The sequence below is a fragment of the Solenopsis invicta genome, chromosome 6 (genome assembly GCF_016802725.1).
Source record: "Solenopsis invicta isolate M01_SB chromosome 6, UNIL_Sinv_3.0, whole genome shotgun sequence".
In the NCBI taxonomy this organism is placed as follows: domain Eukaryota; kingdom Metazoa; phylum Arthropoda; class Insecta; order Hymenoptera; family Formicidae; genus Solenopsis; species Solenopsis invicta.
The window spans coordinates 25,730,626-25,748,871 of NC_052669.1; the positions used below are offsets into that span (position 1 = coordinate 25,730,626).

At 29.2% G+C, this 18,246-nt stretch overlaps 4 protein-coding genes across 6 annotated transcripts; all 4 read right to left on the bottom strand.

The window, feature by feature from the left end:
* Window positions 1-994: 994 nt before the first annotated feature.
* Window positions 995-3,582, bottom strand: LOC105202239 (leucine-rich repeats and immunoglobulin-like domains protein 2). Its single transcript, XM_011170653.3, has 2 exons — window positions 3,460-3,582; window positions 995-2,711 (listed from the first exon to the last, which is right to left on the bottom strand). The coding sequence occupies exons 1-2, from the start codon at window positions 3,460-3,462 to the stop codon at window positions 1,251-1,253; spliced, it is 1,464 nt and encodes a 487-aa protein (XP_011168955.1). The 5' UTR covers window positions 3,463-3,582; the 3' UTR covers window positions 995-1,250.
* Window positions 3,583-6,131: 2,549 nt separating this feature from the next.
* Window positions 6,132-9,017, bottom strand: LOC105202230 (toll-like receptor 3). The gene is made up of 2 exons (XM_011170641.3): window positions 8,627-9,017; window positions 6,132-7,846 (listed from the first exon to the last, which is right to left on the bottom strand). Exons 1-2 carry the CDS (start codon window positions 8,723-8,725, stop codon window positions 6,386-6,388), a joined length of 1,560 nt encoding a protein of 519 aa, XP_011168943.1. The 5' UTR covers window positions 8,726-9,017; the 3' UTR covers window positions 6,132-6,385.
* An 888-nt stretch (window positions 9,018-9,905) lies between these two features.
* Window positions 9,906-17,490, bottom strand: LOC105202206 (probable elongation factor 1-delta). 3 transcript variants are annotated; one of them, XM_011170613.3, is made up of 9 exons: window positions 17,343-17,490; window positions 14,983-15,133; window positions 13,775-14,125; window positions 12,474-12,569; window positions 11,949-12,033; window positions 11,207-11,412; window positions 10,803-10,872; window positions 10,616-10,741; window positions 9,906-10,507 (listed from the first exon to the last, which is right to left on the bottom strand). In XM_011170613.3, the coding sequence occupies exons 2-9, from the start codon at window positions 15,088-15,090 to the stop codon at window positions 10,353-10,355; spliced, it is 1,197 nt and encodes a 398-aa protein (XP_011168915.1). In that variant the 5' UTR covers window positions 15,091-15,133; window positions 17,343-17,490; the 3' UTR covers window positions 9,906-10,352. The 3 variants fall into 3 exon arrangements, with proteins under 3 accessions (XP_011168915.1, XP_011168906.2, XP_011168931.1); XM_011170604.3 differs by having other exon boundaries at window positions 13,775-14,227; XM_011170629.3 differs by lacking the exon at window positions 13,775-14,125 and having other exon boundaries at window positions 17,343-17,489.
* LOC113002623 (protein artemis) lies at window positions 15,252-17,336 on the bottom strand. The gene is made up of 2 exons (XM_026134352.2): window positions 17,083-17,336; window positions 15,252-16,652 (listed from the first exon to the last, which is right to left on the bottom strand). The coding sequence occupies exon 2, from the start codon at window positions 16,631-16,633 to the stop codon at window positions 15,566-15,568; it is 1,068 nt and encodes a 355-aa protein (XP_025990137.1). The 5' UTR covers window positions 16,634-16,652; window positions 17,083-17,336; the 3' UTR covers window positions 15,252-15,565.
* Window positions 17,491-18,246: the final 756 nt, after the last annotated feature.

An 18,246-nucleotide genomic window follows, 5' to 3' on the forward strand; every position in this document is an offset into this window, starting at 1 on the left:
TCAATGTATCACAGAAGAGTCATATTTTATAAGAAACAGTAAAAATTATGTTTTATTTAAAAAATTTTTAATATTATATATTTTTATTTTATTAATATTAAAGTATATTCTAGGTATATTAACAATTTTATAACTTAATTACTTTTTCTATATTGATTTTTTATATATTTTCTGCATTATCCAATTTATAATCATTTACATTGCTTATGTTGTCTACATGAAAAAGATTTGTGCAAACATAATGTAAATAATATATAAAAAAATAATACATATAGTCATAATTTAAAAATTCCAGCACAATTTTGTTTTTTGTCATTGCACAAAAGAGAATTATAAAATCATAAATATCTATAGGTTTCATAGACATTGACTATATAGTTCAATACTATTTTACAGATATAGGCCCGGTTGTTCCACCTTTTGGTAAGTATCAGGTAATTTAACTGTTAGGTAAACCTATGAGAAATGCATACGTTTACCTAACAGTTAAATTACTTGATACTTACCAAAAGGTGGAACAACCAGGCCGTAAAGGTGCAAAGTTATAGTTAAAATGCAATTGCTCTCAAGTTTTTATCTGTCATAGTACTCGAATGTCTATGTTAATTACTGTGTTAATATATTATTGTGACAATAAAATTATGTTACATTTCTGACAATAAAATTACAGATATTTATTTTATTATGATTTATAAAAATTATAAATCCTGTCTGCTATTTGTACATTAAATCTTTAATAAATTTTCAAAAATTTTGTTAAATCGTTATAAAATATATGCAAATATAGAAAAATGTGAATTTAATTAACAATTTATAAAAATAAAATACAATAAGAATTATTAATAGTAAGAATTAATATTCTAACATGGTGAAATTTATAATAAATGAACAATTATTTCAAAATTATTTTTATTTATTATATATTTTATAACACGTAACAGTTCATAATTATAGTAAAGTCCTTATTGCAATGCAATTATCAAGTACGAATAACTAAATTCAAATAATTCATTTATTAATAATGTGGTACAACAAAACAATTTTATACAGATATAATATAGAAGTACAAACTAATATAGTGTTACATACAAAAATCTTACATTATTATTTAAAATTCCATTATTTCCAATAAACAAGGAAAATATTATTACGTTTAGTGATAAAATTTTAATATAATAGTATATGTTATCTAAAATTCATATTTTTCTTTATTCGGTATTCTTATATTGTATTCATTTTGCAAAACATGATTAATTTACAAAGTTGATAGTGAGATTCTGCGGTAATTTCTCTAAATTTCCGATATTGAATTCTAATGGGTTCATCACTAAATATATTTTTATCAATGGTATCGTATTCGTTAATGATAAAGATTCTAGCGAAGTAAATTGATTACCACTCAAGTCTAAATATTTCAAAGCCACAAGGTATTCCGTCCATTTTTCCGGCAGAAAACTTAACATGTTTCTTGATAAATTTAATTCTTCGAGGCTAGAAAGATGAGCGAATGCATTAATATCGATTTGATCAATCCGATTTTCTCCTAACAATAATTTCGTCAATTTCGTCATTTGCATGAAAGAATAGGAGCATAGCTTCGTTATATTATTATAATTAATATACAAATTGTTGATTTCTGTTGCATTTAAGAGTTGCGGAACTTCTTCGAGTTGGTTGTGACTCAGATCGAGAGTTTTCAATTGTTGCAAATTTGCAAATGTTACCGAATGTATATGTTTTATATAATTTGAGGATAAGTTCAAGTAAAGCAATTTGTTGTTGTCTTCGAAAGCATCTGGTTCGATAACGCTAATTTTACATGTAGAAATAGAAAGGTAGTGTAAATTTTTTAAACCAGCCACCGATAGACTTGAACTGTACTGTTTATTATAATTATGAGAATCACTAATGTAATTGAAACGATTGTTATTCAAATTTAATGCAAACAATTTCGTTATTTTATTTTCAAATTTCAAGTAACTAAGCGAATTATTGTGAAGGTCAAGGAAATGTAAGCTATTCGGTAGCAAATTTAAAAAATCAGTCACTTGTATATCGTTTTCGGAAAGATCCAAGATCTTTAACTTAGGAAATGGGGTTCTATTCACCGTTGGAGTTATCTCATAAGAAGGTGTTGTTTGTAGCTTCAATGATGTATTCCATGGAGAAAACTGTAGACGTCCGTGAAAATTATTTTTACGAATAGATAGAATTTCTAAATTAGGATATTCATCATAAATGTTAATATTTTCACGATCCCTATTAGGATATTGATAATAACTGTTAATATTTTCTTGATTCCTTCGAATGTTTTCACTTTTTATAACGAGAACCTGTAAGTTATTGTAACTTCCAATGTTGAAGAATTTACTTAAACTCCTCTCGAATCCATTGTTAAAAAGAAACAGCCGAGTTAAATTTGGAAGTTTGTTGAAGGCGCCTCTCTCAATGTTCCTAATATTGCCCGTAAGTTTGAGGCAGGTAATTAAAGGATTGTTGATGAAATCCTGGTTGATTTTAGAGATTTCTACATTGGTAAAATTTAATGAAATCGTAAAATCATCTTCACACAGATATCGAAGCGTTTCCTCCACGTGATTTGGGAATTTTTCGGTAATGTGAACATCGTTGTCTATTTGTGTGGACCAGCAAGTTGACGATTGTGAAACTAAGATGATGATTGTGAAGACGAACTTTGTGATACCCAATTTCTGTAAATATAGTCGAAAATTTATGATGAAAGAATAACTTGATTTAAATGTAACAGCTATAATAAAATTAATATTAATTAATATTCAGTAAGAAATAAATATCAAACAAATCTTAGACTATAATTATAACTGACAATAAAGATAATTGTAATTATGGAAAATACAGGCCTTTAAAAAAAAATTTCTGCGTAATTTGACGAAATAAAGATTTCAAATTTTTTAATACCATGATTATACGTGTAGAGATTTTTATATAAAATACAAAAAATTTAAATAGGGAAAAATATATAAAATGAAAAAAAAATTTTTCCTTAACCTTACTATTAAATGCATTATATTTATAACATATAAAAATGTTACATATCTATTATAGAATTATGATTTAAAATAAAAATTGTAAAATAATTTACACCACAAAAATTCGCGCATACCGACACACACGTATAAAGGCATATATTAAAAAATTGATTCGGAATTATCGAATTTCACCAAAATATTTTATGATATCTTCTGTGATACCTATGTATAACAGTTAAAAATTATTATATAATTATAGTATTGATTTATTAGTTTATTATTTATTACTTTATTTTTATTTCACTATTATTATAAAAAAGTATAATTGCCATATAATTTAGAGAAAAGATATGAAATACAAAGATAACAAACGTTATTTGTTTTTTTATGTAAAATAAATAGAACTTGTTATTTATTATTTTCACTTAAAATTACATTAAAATGTTCTTACCATTTTTGTTCTTTTTTAAAAGATACAAATGTTTCTGAACTACCTTTCTCATGGACTGTATTTCGAATACTGTAACGAACAGTTATGCTATCATGTAACTGCGTTCGCACTGATAATTTTGTTGAGATTAGAGTTATTTATGTATGATACCACTGCTTACGTATAAGAATATTTTTCAACTTCGTTTTTGTGCTAATCTCTTTTGAAAATACCCAGATAGCACATTGCCGTCTTTGTTGTCGTTTGGACACCAAAATTTGACGTCAAATTGGTGTCAAGTGACAATTTTGGCATCATTTTGGTGTCAAAACGACAACAAAGACGACAATGTGCTATCTGGGTAATTATGTGATATATTATTTAGCAGTAAAAAATTTTTTTAATTGTGATCAATAACTGTAATGAGCTTTAAAAAAATAATGAATAGATTAATTAAACATATATATTATAAAAAAATTTTTGTTTCTGTAAATCTTACTGTTCTGTACTATATCATATATATATATATATATATATATATATATATATATATATATATATATATATAATTATTCAGGAAATTTATAATATGTAACAATAATGAGAGACAGTAGGTTGCATTTACTTTTGAAATAAATGCAATATTACTTTAAAATATTCTAATCAGTTATGAATGGAAACATCAATATAAAAACATCAAATGAGCACATATAAGAAAATAATATCATGTTTTATTTAAAAACTTTTAGATAAGCTATTTTAAACTTTACCCAGTCGCATTGTAAAATGTTGATTTCACACGATGTTGACTTCTGCTCATAACATTCATACAATTGAGCTACGTTAGATATTCGTAACTGTTGATAAACGAATCTAGAAATGGTAGGCAATGTTTTCGATTAAAATTTAAATAATAATTTACATAATACGCAAATATATAATTCAGAAATTATTAGTTATATATAGTGCATTGGCCAAATGTTTTTTTATTTAGGATAATAACAATATAAGAATATGAAATGATAAAAGATAACTTCACTTTTAACGAAAATAATCTACTGTAAAGAAATATAATATATATATGTATATATGTAAAAGATAGAGAAAATCTAATTTGGACATTTACAATGCCACAAACATTAACAATAGGATAATATTTATTGTTTACATATATATACTATATTTCTTTGCAACAGATTATTTTCGCAAAAGTGAAGTGACCTATCAATTTGATCTTAATCTGTTAAATCTGTTAAATTTACTATTGGATCCGCTTTCCATATTTTGTAAGTTTTTAGATAGCTTTTGTGATAACATCTAATAGGTTTAAAATATCTGTATCTTTTGACTTTTAATATGAAAAAACGCACATATGAATAGTTTTCGATTGTAGATACTGCTAATGGAATGCAGAAATGGCACATAGACCCATGCTTATTTTTGACTATACCATCACGCACTTTTTATAAATTTGGCTCTAGTTTTTTTACACTTTGTTGAAAGCCGCAATGTCGACGCTTTGTACATAATCTTCGAGTTCCTGAATCTGTTCCGTTAACCAATCTATTGACACTTTTTCATCTTCCACGACGCACGATATCTATAGCTTGTGAATTCCAAAAGCGAGTGGTACAAGTTTAGACGAAAGAAAAAGTAGCCTTAATCATAAGAATTTATAATATATGATATTACAAACGGAAAGATGTTAAAAACATCTGTTACAGAAAGATGTTATAGAAACTTACAAGCACCCTAAAGAAAACCATCAGTCTCTATTTTCCGTACCGCCTTTTCCATCACTTTCATGTCTGTTACATCATCCTATGGTTTTACATTCAGAATGATATTTGATTTAGCTATTAAGGCTGGTTCTGCAAGATATAAGTCAGTTAATAATAACATATTTTGGATAACTTGAATTGTATTACATACTTTTAGACTTCTTGGCAAGCATATGCGGCAAGTCGTTCTTTCTGTACTACCGTATATTATTCAATTTATTAATCATTTACATTGCTTGTGTTATCTACATGAAAAAGATTCGTATAAATAACGTAAATAATAGGTAAAACAATACACATAGACATAATCTTAAAATTTGATAATCATAAAACTTTTTAAACACCACAACTTTGCTCTTGGGCATTGCATAAAAACGAATTACAAAATTATGAACATCTATGTGTTTCATAGACATTGGCTACATAGTTCAATACCATTTTATGGATATAAACATGCAAAGTTACAGTTAAATTGCAGCCGCTTTCAAGTTTTTCTCTGTCATAGTACTAGAATGTCTAAGTTAATTACTATGTTAATATATTATTGTGATAATAAAATTATGTTACATTTCTGACAATAAAATTATAGATATTTATTTTATTATGATTTATAAAAATTATAAATTTTGTCTGCTATTTGTACATTAAATCTTTAATAAATTTTCAAAAATCTTGTTGAATCGTTATAAAATATATGCAAATATAGAAAAATGTGAATTTAATTAACAATTTATAAAAATAAAATACAATAAGAATTATTAATGGTAAGAATTAATATTCTAACATGGTGAAATTTATAATAAATGAACAATTATTTCAAAATTATTTTTATTTATTATATATTTTATAATACATAATACTTTATAATTATAGTAAAATCCTTATTGCAATGCAATTATTAAGTACGAATAATTAAATTGAAATAATTCATTTATTAGTAATGTGCAACAAAACAATTTTATACAGATATAATATAGGATTACAAGCTATAATGTTATGTTACATACAAAAATCTTACCTATGTTTAAAATTCCATTATTTCCAATAAACAAGGAAAATATTATTATGATTAGTGATAAAATTTTAATATAATAGTATATGTTATCTAAAATTCATATTTTTCTTTATTCGGTATTCTTATATTGTATTCATTTTGCAAAACATGATTAATTTACAAAGTTGATAGTGAGATTCTGCGGTAAATTCTCTAAATTTCTGATATTGAATTCTAATGGGTTCATCACTAAATATATTTTTATCAATGGTATCGTATTCGTTAATGATAAAGATTTTAGCGAAGTGAATTGATTACCACTCAAGTCTAAATATTTCAAAGCCACAAGGTATTCCGCCCATTTTTCTGGCAGAAAACTCAACATATTATTTGATAATTCTAATTCTTCGAGGCTAGAAAGATGAGCAAATGCATTAACATTGATTTGATCAATCCGATTCCATCCTAATAATAATTTCGTTAATTTCGTCATTTGCATGAAAGAATAGGAGGATAGATTCGTTATATTATTATAATTGATATACAAATTGTTGATTTCTGTCGTATTTAAGAATTGCGGAACTTCTTCGAGTTGGTTGTTACTCAGATCGAGAGTTTTCAATTGTTGCAAATTTGCAAATGTTACGGAATGTATATGTTTTATATAATTTGAGGATAAGTTCAAGTAAAGCAATTTGTTGTTGTCTTCGAAAGCATCTGGTTCGATAACGCTAATTTTACATGTAGAAATAGAAAGGTAGTGTAAATTTTTTAGACCAGCTACCGATAGACTTGAACCGTCCTGATTATCATAATTTCCGTACGGATTGTGATAATTACTGTTCGTATTATGAGAATCTTTAATGCAATTGAAACGATTGTTATTCAAATTTAATGCAAACAATTTCGTTATTTTATTTTCAAATTTCAAGTAACTAAGTGAATTATTGTGAAGGTCAAGGAAATGTAAGCTATTCGGTAGCAAATTTAAAAAATTAGTCACTTGTATATCGTTTTCGGAAAGATCCAAGATCTTTAACTTAGGAAATGGGATTCTATTCACCATTGGAGTTATCTCATAAGAAGGTGTTGTTCGTAGCTCCAATGGTGTATTCTGTGGAGAAAACTCTAGATGTCCGTAAAAATTATTTTTACGGAGAGATAGAATTTCTAAATTAGGATATTCATCATAAATGTTAATATTTTCACGATCCCAGCTATGCAAAGGAATGCCTGCACTGTTCATAACGAGAACCTGTAAGTTATTGTAACTTCCAATGTTGAAGAATTTACTTAAACTCTCGAATCCATTGTTAAAAAGAAACAGCCGAGTTAAATTTGGAAGTTTGTTGAAGGCGCCTCTCTCAATGTTCCTAATATTGCCCGTAAGTTTGAGGCAGGTAATTAAAGGATTGTTGATGAAATCCTGGTTGATTTTAGAGATTTCTACATTGGAAAAATTTAATGAAATCGTAAAATCATCTTCACACAGATATCGAAGCGTTTCTTCCACGTGATTTGGGAATTTTTCGGTAATGTGAACATTGTTGATTATTAGTGTGGACCAGCAGCAAGTTGACAATTGTGAAAATAAGATGACAATTGTGAAGACAAACTTCGTGATTCCCAATTTCTGTAAATAATATAATAGACAATTTAGGACAAAAGAATAGCTTGATTTAAAGGTAACAGCTATAATAAAATTAACATTAATATTCAGTAAAAAATAAATATCGAACAAAAATTTAGACTATAATTATAACTGTGACAATAAAGATAATTATAATTATGGAAAATACAATCCCTTAAAAAAATTTCTGCGTACTTTGCCGAAATAAAGATTTCAAATTTTTTAATGGTATGATTATACGTAGATTTTTATACAAAAAACAACAAATTTAAACAGGGAACAATTTATGAAAATTAAAAAAAATTTTTTTTCCTAATTTTACTAAAGTTTATTAAATGTTATGTTTATTAAATGCATTATATATTCATAACATATAAAAATGTTTTTATATATCTGTTATAGAATTATATATTTGAAAAGAAAAAAAATAATTATACAAAAATTCACACATTACAAAAACTCTCGCATACCAACACATACGTATAAAGACACATATTTAAAAAAATGGTTTGGAATTTAACCAATTTCGCCAAAATATGTAGATATTTTATATCTTTTGTGATACTTATATAAGACAGTTAAAAATTATATAATTATAATATTGATTTATTGGTTTATTATTTATTACTTAATTTTTATATCACTATTATAAAAAAATACAATTGCCATATAATTTAGAGAAAAGATATGAAATACAAAGATAACAAATACTTTTTTTTTAATGTAAAATATATAAAAATTATTTATTATTTTCACTTCAAATTACATTAAAATGTTGCTTACCATTTTTGTAACGTTCTCTTTAAAAGATGCAAAAGTTATTTTTGATCCACCTTTCACAAGGGCTGTAGTTTGAACTGCAACGAACAGTTGTGCTGTCATATAACTCTGAGCTCACGGTGATATATAATTTTGCTGAGATTAGATTTACTGGACATATGATACTAATGCTTAGAAGAGAAGATGGTAATGGATTTCAGCTCTTGAAGGGACTAAGTGCCAGTTTCTTATTCAGAGCAGATAGTAGATTCTAGCCAAGGATCTCTGCCACGTACGTGGTATTCCCCATTTCCTCATCCGTCGCGACTTCAGTTTCCTTTTCCACCTCTCCCTTCACACTCATTCTTCCTCTCTCTTTCTCTCTCTCCATTCTCTCCCTCTATCCTTTTCCTCTCCTTCCTCAACCTTCTCATCCATTCCTCTCCCTCCCCCTCCTCTCCTAAGATCTTGAAACATGCCACTTGCCAACTTTTTTCTCCCTCCCCCCCAGCTTCTACATCTTTCCCAAACATGTTCCCATGTCTCTCCTCCACATAGCCTACACTCCTTTTTCTCTTCTTTTTCCCAATATCTTCCTTCTCTCATCTCGTTTCCCAATCTAAACCACGCTATTCTCCTCCATCCTTTCTTTAAGTACATTGGTACCCCTCTTTCCTTTATTGCTCCATGCCACCTATTATACCTTGATGTTCCTATCTTTTCCCATCTCTCCCTCTCCTGTATCCTTTTCTCTTTCCTCTCTATCTCCTCCACCATAACTCCCCCCTCCTCCTCTCTTCTTTCCACACACACGCTCTCTATCTCCATTCTTCTATCCCCAAAAAACTTTCTTGTTTTCTTCTCCCATTCTGAATTATCTTTACCTCTCTCCGCTTTTTCTCTCACTTCCTCCAAGCATAATTTTGTCAATTCCTCGCCTCTTCCTTCCTCCAATCTCCTCTCGAAGCTCCATGCCCTCTTCGCCGCCCTTACCCCTCATCTTCACCCTCTGCATCTTCTCCCTAATCATGTATCCTGGAGTTCTGCTAAAATATTCTTACTATTTATGAAAGAAAATATCAATGTAAAAAACATTAAATGAGCACGTATAAGGAAATAATATCATGTTTTATTTAAAAAGTTTTAGATATATGCATATAATTGAGCTACGTTAGATAATAAATTCGTAACTGTAAATAAAGTTTCTGTAAGTGAATCTAAGAATGGTAGGCAATGTTTCTGATTAAATTTAAATAGTCACAATACACAAATATATAATTCAAAAATTATTAGATGCATGTAGTGCATTGGCCAAATGTTTTTTATTTAAGATAATAACAATATGAGAATATAAAATGATAAGAGGTAACTTGACTTTTAGCGAAAACAATCTGCTGCAAAGAAATATATATATATATATGTAAAAGATAGAGAAAGTCTAATTTTGACATTTACAATGTCGCAGAGATTAACAATAGATACCTTTGATCAATTTGATCTAAATCTGTTCAATCTGCTAAATTTACTGTTGAATCAGTTTTCCATATTTTATAAGCTTTTAGATAGCCATTGTAATAACATCAAATAGTTTTAGAATATCTGTATCTTTTGACTCTTAATGTGGAAAAACGCACATGTGAATAGTTTTCGATTGTAGATACTGCTAATGGAATGCAGAAATGGCACATAGACCCATGCTTATTTTCGACTATACCATCACGCACTTTTTATAAATTTGGCTCTAGTTTTTTTACACTTTGTTGAAAGCCGCAATGTCGACGCTTTGTACATAATCTTCGAGTTCCTGAATCTGTTCCGTTAACCAATCTATTGACACTTTTTCATCTTCCACGACGCACGATATCTGTAGCTTGTGAATTCCAAAAGCGAGTGGTACAAGTTTAGCTAGACGAAAGAAAAAGTAGCCTTAATCATAAGAATTTATAATATATGATATTAAAAACGGAAAGATGTTAAAAACATCTGTTATAGAAAGATGTAACAAAAACTTACAAGCACCCCAAAGAAGACCATCAGTCTCGATCTTCCGCACCGCCTTTTCCATCTCTTTCATGTCTGTTTCATCATCCCATGGTTTCACATCCAGGATGATGTTTGATTTAGCTATTAAGGCTGGTTCTGCAAGATACAAGTTGATTAATGATAACATATTTTAGATAAGTTGAATTATATTACATACTTTTAGACTTCTTGGCAGCATATGCGGCAAGTCGTTCTTCTCTAATCTTGGCAGCCTCTGCATCCTCTCCCTATCAAATCAAATACAGTAAGAATTTTCATCGAATTTATTAAAAGAGATGGACCTTATAGTTCGCGAAGGGACAGTACATTACATATTGGATTATATGAATGTGAAAAAGTGCTAATATATTGGATGAATCAGTATTATGGGAATATCTGGTGTATGTCAAATAATAAAAGTAATAATTTTACATAAATACAAATTCATATAGCTTAACATTCGTGTTAATTTAAGAATATCAGTGTGTAGTGTTTAGCTACTTCTATATCATAAGAAATTAAACATTCGCCTTAGACAAAGAGATTAATTAATATCATTTTCTACTATCTTTGCTCACTTGCCTCTGAATCGGAACCAAACAGATCAACATCTTCGTCGTCCTCATCATTTTTTTCTTTGCTCTGCTTCTGCTCTTGCTTTGGTTCTTCAGGTTTCGCAGGACAAATTGCTATGTAAGGCATGCGTGTCTCAAGGCTTTCTACATGTTCTTCCAAAGTTATCACACGTTTTGTCAATTTGTCAGTGGTATTCCTTAGGTCCTGAATAACTATTCAAAAAGATTTTCAAGTTTTAATATTCTTTCAAAATTATACTTGCCATTATCATTTATCTTTAAGATTATGATCTCTGATACTCTCTAGAGAGAAATCATTAGTTTGATACGATTTTTTTTATTATTTTACTTCATATGTATTTTTGATCAATATATGTTTATATTTACATAATGTTTTAAAATGATAATAATTTAAAAAAAGTATATAACAGCCAAGACTCAGATATATTTATAATAATTTATGTTCAAATTATTTTAAATGTCATATATAATTACATATTATATGTAATAAAATAAAAATAAATAAAAATAAATATAATAAAAATATATAATAAATAATGTAATAGAAAAACAAATATAATAAACATTAAATTATTACTTAAACTTTTATTTATTTATTATATTTATTTATTATATACCAATATCTTGTTTTTAGACAGAACATTTTAATATAGTAGAGAAATTAATATTAATATTAAACTAATTTCCATAATACTTGTAATTATAATTATATAATGTAATATACGTACTTCTCTTCAGATCCTGATTTTCTTTTTCAAGTTTGACAATACGAGGTGTAACATCGTGATTTGCGATATTTGCAATATCATCCATCTGAAAAATAAGATTTACATTCTAAAAATTAAACTTTTTGCTATAGTACAATTAAAATAAAATAAATAATGGAATAAATTTAATTATTGTATCCAGACTTATGGAAATTGTAACATTCAATAAAATATAAATTTCTTATACGTTACTTAATACATTATTGTATTAGTAATGTGAATAATTTATTATATCAATATACAGACACTTTTATATGAATAAGGCATATTTAATAATTATTTCACAAACGTAAAATCCTTTTTTATTTGGCATTCATTTTTCATTCGCGACATTAGTTTTATATTAAATTTATCTTAAAATGCTTAAGAAGCGATGAAAGGCGATGCAAGAATAGATTTAAATAATATGAAATGTTAAATTAGTAAGCAGATTGTGTGAAAATTATGTTGTATAAAGGGCGCGAGCAAAGAGAGTATAGTACTCACACACTGTAAGGATTGTTTAATATGCTGCCGAGCCTTCGCAACCTCATCAGCCAAACTTCCAGGAGGCAAGAATGAACGAAGTGGCGGTTGAGCTTCCTGCATCCACCGAGATTAAAAATAAGCTCATACCCAGATTGATTATTCGAAATAACTACATGTCATATCTCCAGTAATGTTCATATTAATGCATTAAAGAAACAAAATTTCAATTAAACATTTAGACATAAAAATAATATGTATGTATTTATACAGTAAAATATTGTTTCTCTAAATATTTCTTTTAATAAAAATACAATAATGTGATTTGTAATAACAGTATTGATATAAGTAAGTTTACTTCATAATAAAAGTATTAATTATTAATTTCATCATAAGAAGACATACATTTTTATTTTTACGAAAAATATAAATAAAAGATACAATAACATTTTAAAATTGTCACACACATTTCTGGATAAGTTAGCACACACGTGGAGATAGACATATTGCGCATATTGTAGCAAAAATATTAAGAAGTCGAATAATACTATTTTTTTTTTAAATTAAAAAATGCGGCAGTATACTACAAAAATTGACAGTATTTATAAATAATTAAAATAAGCATGTTTTTATTAGCACATATTTTTATAGAGAAAGACATGCAGAAAACTTATTATTACTTATGAATAAACATAAAATGAAAACTCGTTGAAGACAAATATATAAAAAAAAAAAATTATCTACACACAGAAAAGCAAAATTGAAATATTTCTACACATTTTTAAACAATTGATGTAACTTCTATTAAGCAAGCACTTAAAGAATTAACAACGTTAGAAAAGGAACAAAAGAATATTTAAAAAAATAAATTTTCAAATTAAATCTATCAACGAAAGTGTTTGAATTGTTTATGATAGTTTATTATCAAATTAAAATATCTAGATTATCATCAAATTAAAATGTTTAAATTTAGCTGAGTACACAATAAGTGATTCTTTTTATTATTTAAATAACTAAGAACGTGTGATTGCATGCATCATTAGTAATGATACATGCATATTTATGGTATGCATATTTTAGCAGGCAGAAATGCGCATATTATTACAATAAAGCTTTTGATACAAGATGAAAACAAAATGGAACAAAGAAACAGATGCCATTCTTTTAATTGCAAAATTAACAGACGCGCTTTTCTACGTGTATAATGAAATAAAATTATTACGTAATTAATATAACGTAATTAACTAAAAATACAATTTGTCTATATATATAGTATCGAGACACACTGAACAGTAACCCACAGATTGCATTGGCGCATATACCTGATCGGGCAATTGTTCTTTATTCCTCACGAATGGCACTGCAGTTTCTTTATTTCCCCCGGCATTATTTTCTTCACTTCCCCTATTTTTATTTCTCGTATCTTCCTTGTTCCTTTTCTCTTTAGCCTCTTTCGCGTTATACTTTTTCGCTTTCTCATTCGGAGAAGTATTTTCCTTCTCTTTTGCATTATCCTTTACACTATCGAATTTTTCACTTGTCTTTGTATTTTCTTTATTTTGCATATTACATACATCCGCGGCATCTTTATTGACTTTTGCGTTTCTTGCTCGGCATTTGGAACGTTTCATGTTCGATTCATGAGTTAGCTTGTTGTCTTTAGATTTTTCAGCCTTAGATTTCAATGAACTAATATTAATTACAACTTGGCACTTATCAGTTATAGAATTGTCAGACTTAAGCGTGCAGCTTTCCGCAATCTTACGAGACACCACCTTGAAACATGTTCCAAGCTATGCAAGTATAGATCAAACGTCTTCCAAATAACGCAAAAAGCAAAAACTAATCATTTCTTTTGTGCAACCGATACGTATAACTACTGCTCGACACGTATTATAATTAAACACGTTTATGTAATCATGTACAGTGTTTAAATATGTTAGTATATAAGCATCAAATATTATATATATGCTTGAATTATTGATCAAGAGATATGAGAGCAACGTGATTGATCAAAAGATGCAATACAATATTTTATCAATTTACCTTAAAAAGGTAGAAGCAAATTTGAGATATCACACTGAGAAAGAATTTTATTCCATTTCTCATTGAATAAAATTTCTACCGCGACACCTCGAGAAGTATGAAGAAAAAAAGAGAGCAAAGGGAGCACAATTTTGTTATCACCAGATATTCCCGCGTATGTGCATTGTGTTAGAAATGTTAGTAAGTTATACAATAACACAAACATGATGCATACACAAACACAAGAGAATGACAAATGCGCACTAGCTATGGATGCTATGATTAGTGAATCCACTTGGTGAATTATGAATGTACTTTTTCAAAGGATATGAATTAAAAAAAAAAAAACGATCTTCATGTTACTTAAAATTCATGGTTATTGAAGACAAACGATTTACCCAATGATCTATATGTTTAAACATTTTTACTCTATCCCATTCCCTGCCGACAATTCTTTTTATTTATTGAGCAGTGGATAATCACGGCAATAATAACAATTTCTTACCTTGGCTTTCTTCTCATAATAATTTCGTTCTGCTCTATCGTAGCATGGTTTGTCAAACCATATTTTTTCTTTATTCATTACACCAATTGGCACTGTAGTAGTTGACATCTTTTCAATACTTTATTTTATGAAGCAAAAATGCTATGAACTTCTGCAAATAAGATAAGAGAAACAATATAAAAAAATAGGGTTCAATTTGCGTGATTCTCCGAGTTACAGCCTCTTCACACTACACTCGAGAATCAGTTTAACAATAAGAACATCATTAATAAATAAAACATTTCATTACATTTTATTATATAAAAATACAAACTCTTATCTGAAGAATAATATAACAATAATGTATCTGTTAATAGTATATAATTATAAGATTGATACAATTGTTAAGAGAGAATTAAAACTATTCAAAAAATCAAGTACAAAAGTACTTTTAAAGTTAAACTCATTATTATTATGTTATATATATTTTATGTTGGAATACTTATGAAATATTTCAGTGGTTTATTTATAATTTTGCACTTAAGAACTTAACATATATTTTTCACAATTTTCAACTGCATCGTTCCTTTCTTTTTTAGCTTTATTAATATGTACTTCTAATTTGACTTAGCAAATGAGATATTGTACGTTCTAAATTTTCTGGACACACGCAAGGATATATTTCCTCTGGCTTAAAATATTGTATAAATTTCTTAAGTTCGTCGAAAGAGGCATGCGTGGAATAGCATACATTGAACGTCCTCTCCCTGTCACGATCCCACTCTCCAACGACACTCGTATCTCTTCCCCTCCATTTTTGTACGGATGGTACAATAGTTAGTATATTCTTATCAAGGATATCGGCACGGCATTCCAGACCTGAACGGTCCAATTTCTTCATACATGCATGTATACGCGTAGCTAGTGGATTATTTGTAATGTGACGTGCCAAGTCTGGGATACGACAATAGCTCTCGTATACGGTATTCTTAACGTGAATAGATAAATTTAAAGCTTTTGACAACTCCATGTATAAAAACTCAGAGCCATATAAAGCGGAACATTCCAGAACCACAACATTCCTTGGGCTTTCCTCTAGCCACTCTTTCACAACATGACCCATTTTATTAATACTTTCTTTTCTTGTTGGGAAAACAATGAAATTATAATCTAAAAATGTTGTATCTAAGTACATTTTAGCAAACTTTTTTGGAAATGTATTGAAATCATTGCAATAATGCAGTGATACTATTTTCTTGTAATCTCTTGGATTAATTCTAAAATCTCCAGTATATAATATTAATTTATCCATTTTTTCAAAAAGAAACATTACAGAGCCAGGACAATGTCCAGCAGAAATACACGTTACAAAAAGATTTGTATTGTAACCATTGTTTTTGTATTCAATAAGGACTCTCTCATCGATATCAATGTCTTTTACACAGGTTTCTATTCCATAATATCTAGCATCTAAGAAAACTTTACTAATACGACTGCAATAAAGGAACTTGTTATACTGCTTTAAATCTTCAAAAAATGTTTGGCTCAGGCCTTGCATATGATCAGTATGACAATGGCTAAGAAAATACGCAGAGGAGTATTTGTTTTTTCCATCAAAACGATCCACTGAGATGCCAGGTATCTCCTTGATAAACCCAAGGAACGTGGACATTCTGAGGCATAAAATGCTCCTGCAATGAAGAATCCAGATATCAATCAAGCCTAAACGGGTGTATTAGTGCATAATAAGATAGTCACAAAATAAAGCAACAAATTATTAAGAATAAATCATTTAATTGAAATCTGATAACTGAGTATTTACACTCACTTAAATAAATCTTGTTAATACATTTAATATTTTGCTTGCATAAACAAAGACATTCTAAATAATAATCTTTAAAAATCTTTAATTATATGTTTACCTTACAATTTCACTATATTCTGTTCAATCCGATAATTTCATAAAATGAGATAACAATAAAAAAAAACTATTTGAATTTCTATTCTATTTATCAATATAACTTGGCTATAAAATCATCAGAGATTTATTATAAAATCACCAAGCAAGATATTTTCAAAAAAAATAAAACTTTCATCGTATACATGTATGTATTCACTCACTTTTAATCGAAAAAACCAAAAGATTGATAATATCATTAGATTTAAGACTGATTGTTAGGACAAACTGATTTTTTCTCGAAACTTTGGCGAGGTACATTCGTATGTTATAGCTCGCCCTGATCTACCCATGTGGAGTATCGATCGACGAGTTCACGCGCATTTGTGAACTCGTATTTTTCGCAATTAGCCAGTTAATACGTTAGTAAGCGGGAATCGAGGGAGAATCGGTTCCATATCGAATATTCTGTTAAAAAATGTACCTTGAGCCACGTCTAGAGGTCGAATTAGCTCAATGTTTGCTCGACAGCCAAAATTTGTAGTACGTGTTGGAGGAAACGTACCCGCAGAGGAATTGAGAGGAATGGGAGAGGGTACAGGGTTACCGGATCTCGAAATTTACCACCACGTGCGAAAGTAAAATTCTCTGTTGGACGTCAGCAGCGTTCTAAAAATCATCGAAAGAGATTCATATTTCAAAGTTTGTAACTAGTTTCTTCTAGTTAGGGTACGCACACATGAGATGCGGAATGGCGGAACTGCGGAACGTTTGTGATTGGTAGCGGCTTCATTTAAATGCGCTGCGACGCTCCACGACTTCCCCCGTCTGCCCCCGTCTTCCCTAAGCGACGTACCGACCGACTGCTGGCACTGCGTAGCAGCGGCGCGCAGGCGCCAGTCACGTGAGTCATACGTCACGCCGCTACGCAGTGCCAGCAGTCGGTCGGTTAGGGAGCGAAAGGTCACGGTGCGTCGCAACGCATTTCAACTCGTCATCCTATACGAGTGTTTGATGCGAGCGAGTGTTTCGGGAGTGTCGTGGACTACCGAAAGTGAAGTGGCCGCCTTCGTACATCGACATCCGTCGTATCGAATGCATGATGCGAAGTCGTGTCGCGTTCAATCGTGTTTCGCAGCTTCTCCGTTGCCTCTTATTCCGAGTTTCCGATAAACGTGAGCACTAGCTAGGAGGGTTTCGAAAATTCCGAAAACGAAGGCTCGCGCGTTCATGCCAACTGTGAATCAAGACAAATCGTCGTGAGAAGAATCTTGGATCTTTCGTGTCGCTTAGACGACAATGATCGGTCGGGATGGCACGAAGTCACGTCGCGCGTTCAATCGCGTCTTCTCCGTTGCTCCGTATCCCGTATCTCGACTTTTCGACGG

Bases quoted from the DNA above. Each gene is read 5' to 3' on its own strand.
- LOC105202230 (XM_011170641.3), bottom strand. From the start codon at position 8,725: ATGACAGCACAACTGTTCGTTGCAGTTCAAACTACAGCCCTTGTGAAA. The intron at 7,847-8,626 runs GTAAGCAACATT...TATTATTTACAG, and splicing joins AAGAGAACGTTACAAAAATG to AAATTGGGAATCACGAAGTT.
- LOC105202206 (XM_011170604.3), bottom strand. From the start codon at position 15,090: ATGTCAACTACTACAGTGCCAATTGGTGTAATGAATAAAGAAAAAATA. The intron at 14,228-14,982 runs GTAAGAAATTGT...ACATGTTTCAAG, and splicing joins ATTATGAGAAGAAAGCCAAG to GTGGTGTCTCGTAAGATTGC. The intron at 10,742-10,802 runs GTATGTAATATA...TGTATCTTGCAG, and splicing joins TGCTGCCAAGAAGTCTAAAA to AACCAGCCTTAATAGCTAAA.
- LOC113002623 (XM_026134352.2), bottom strand. From the start codon at position 16,633: ATGTCCACGTTCCTTGGGTTTATCAAGGAGATACCTGGCATCTCAGTG.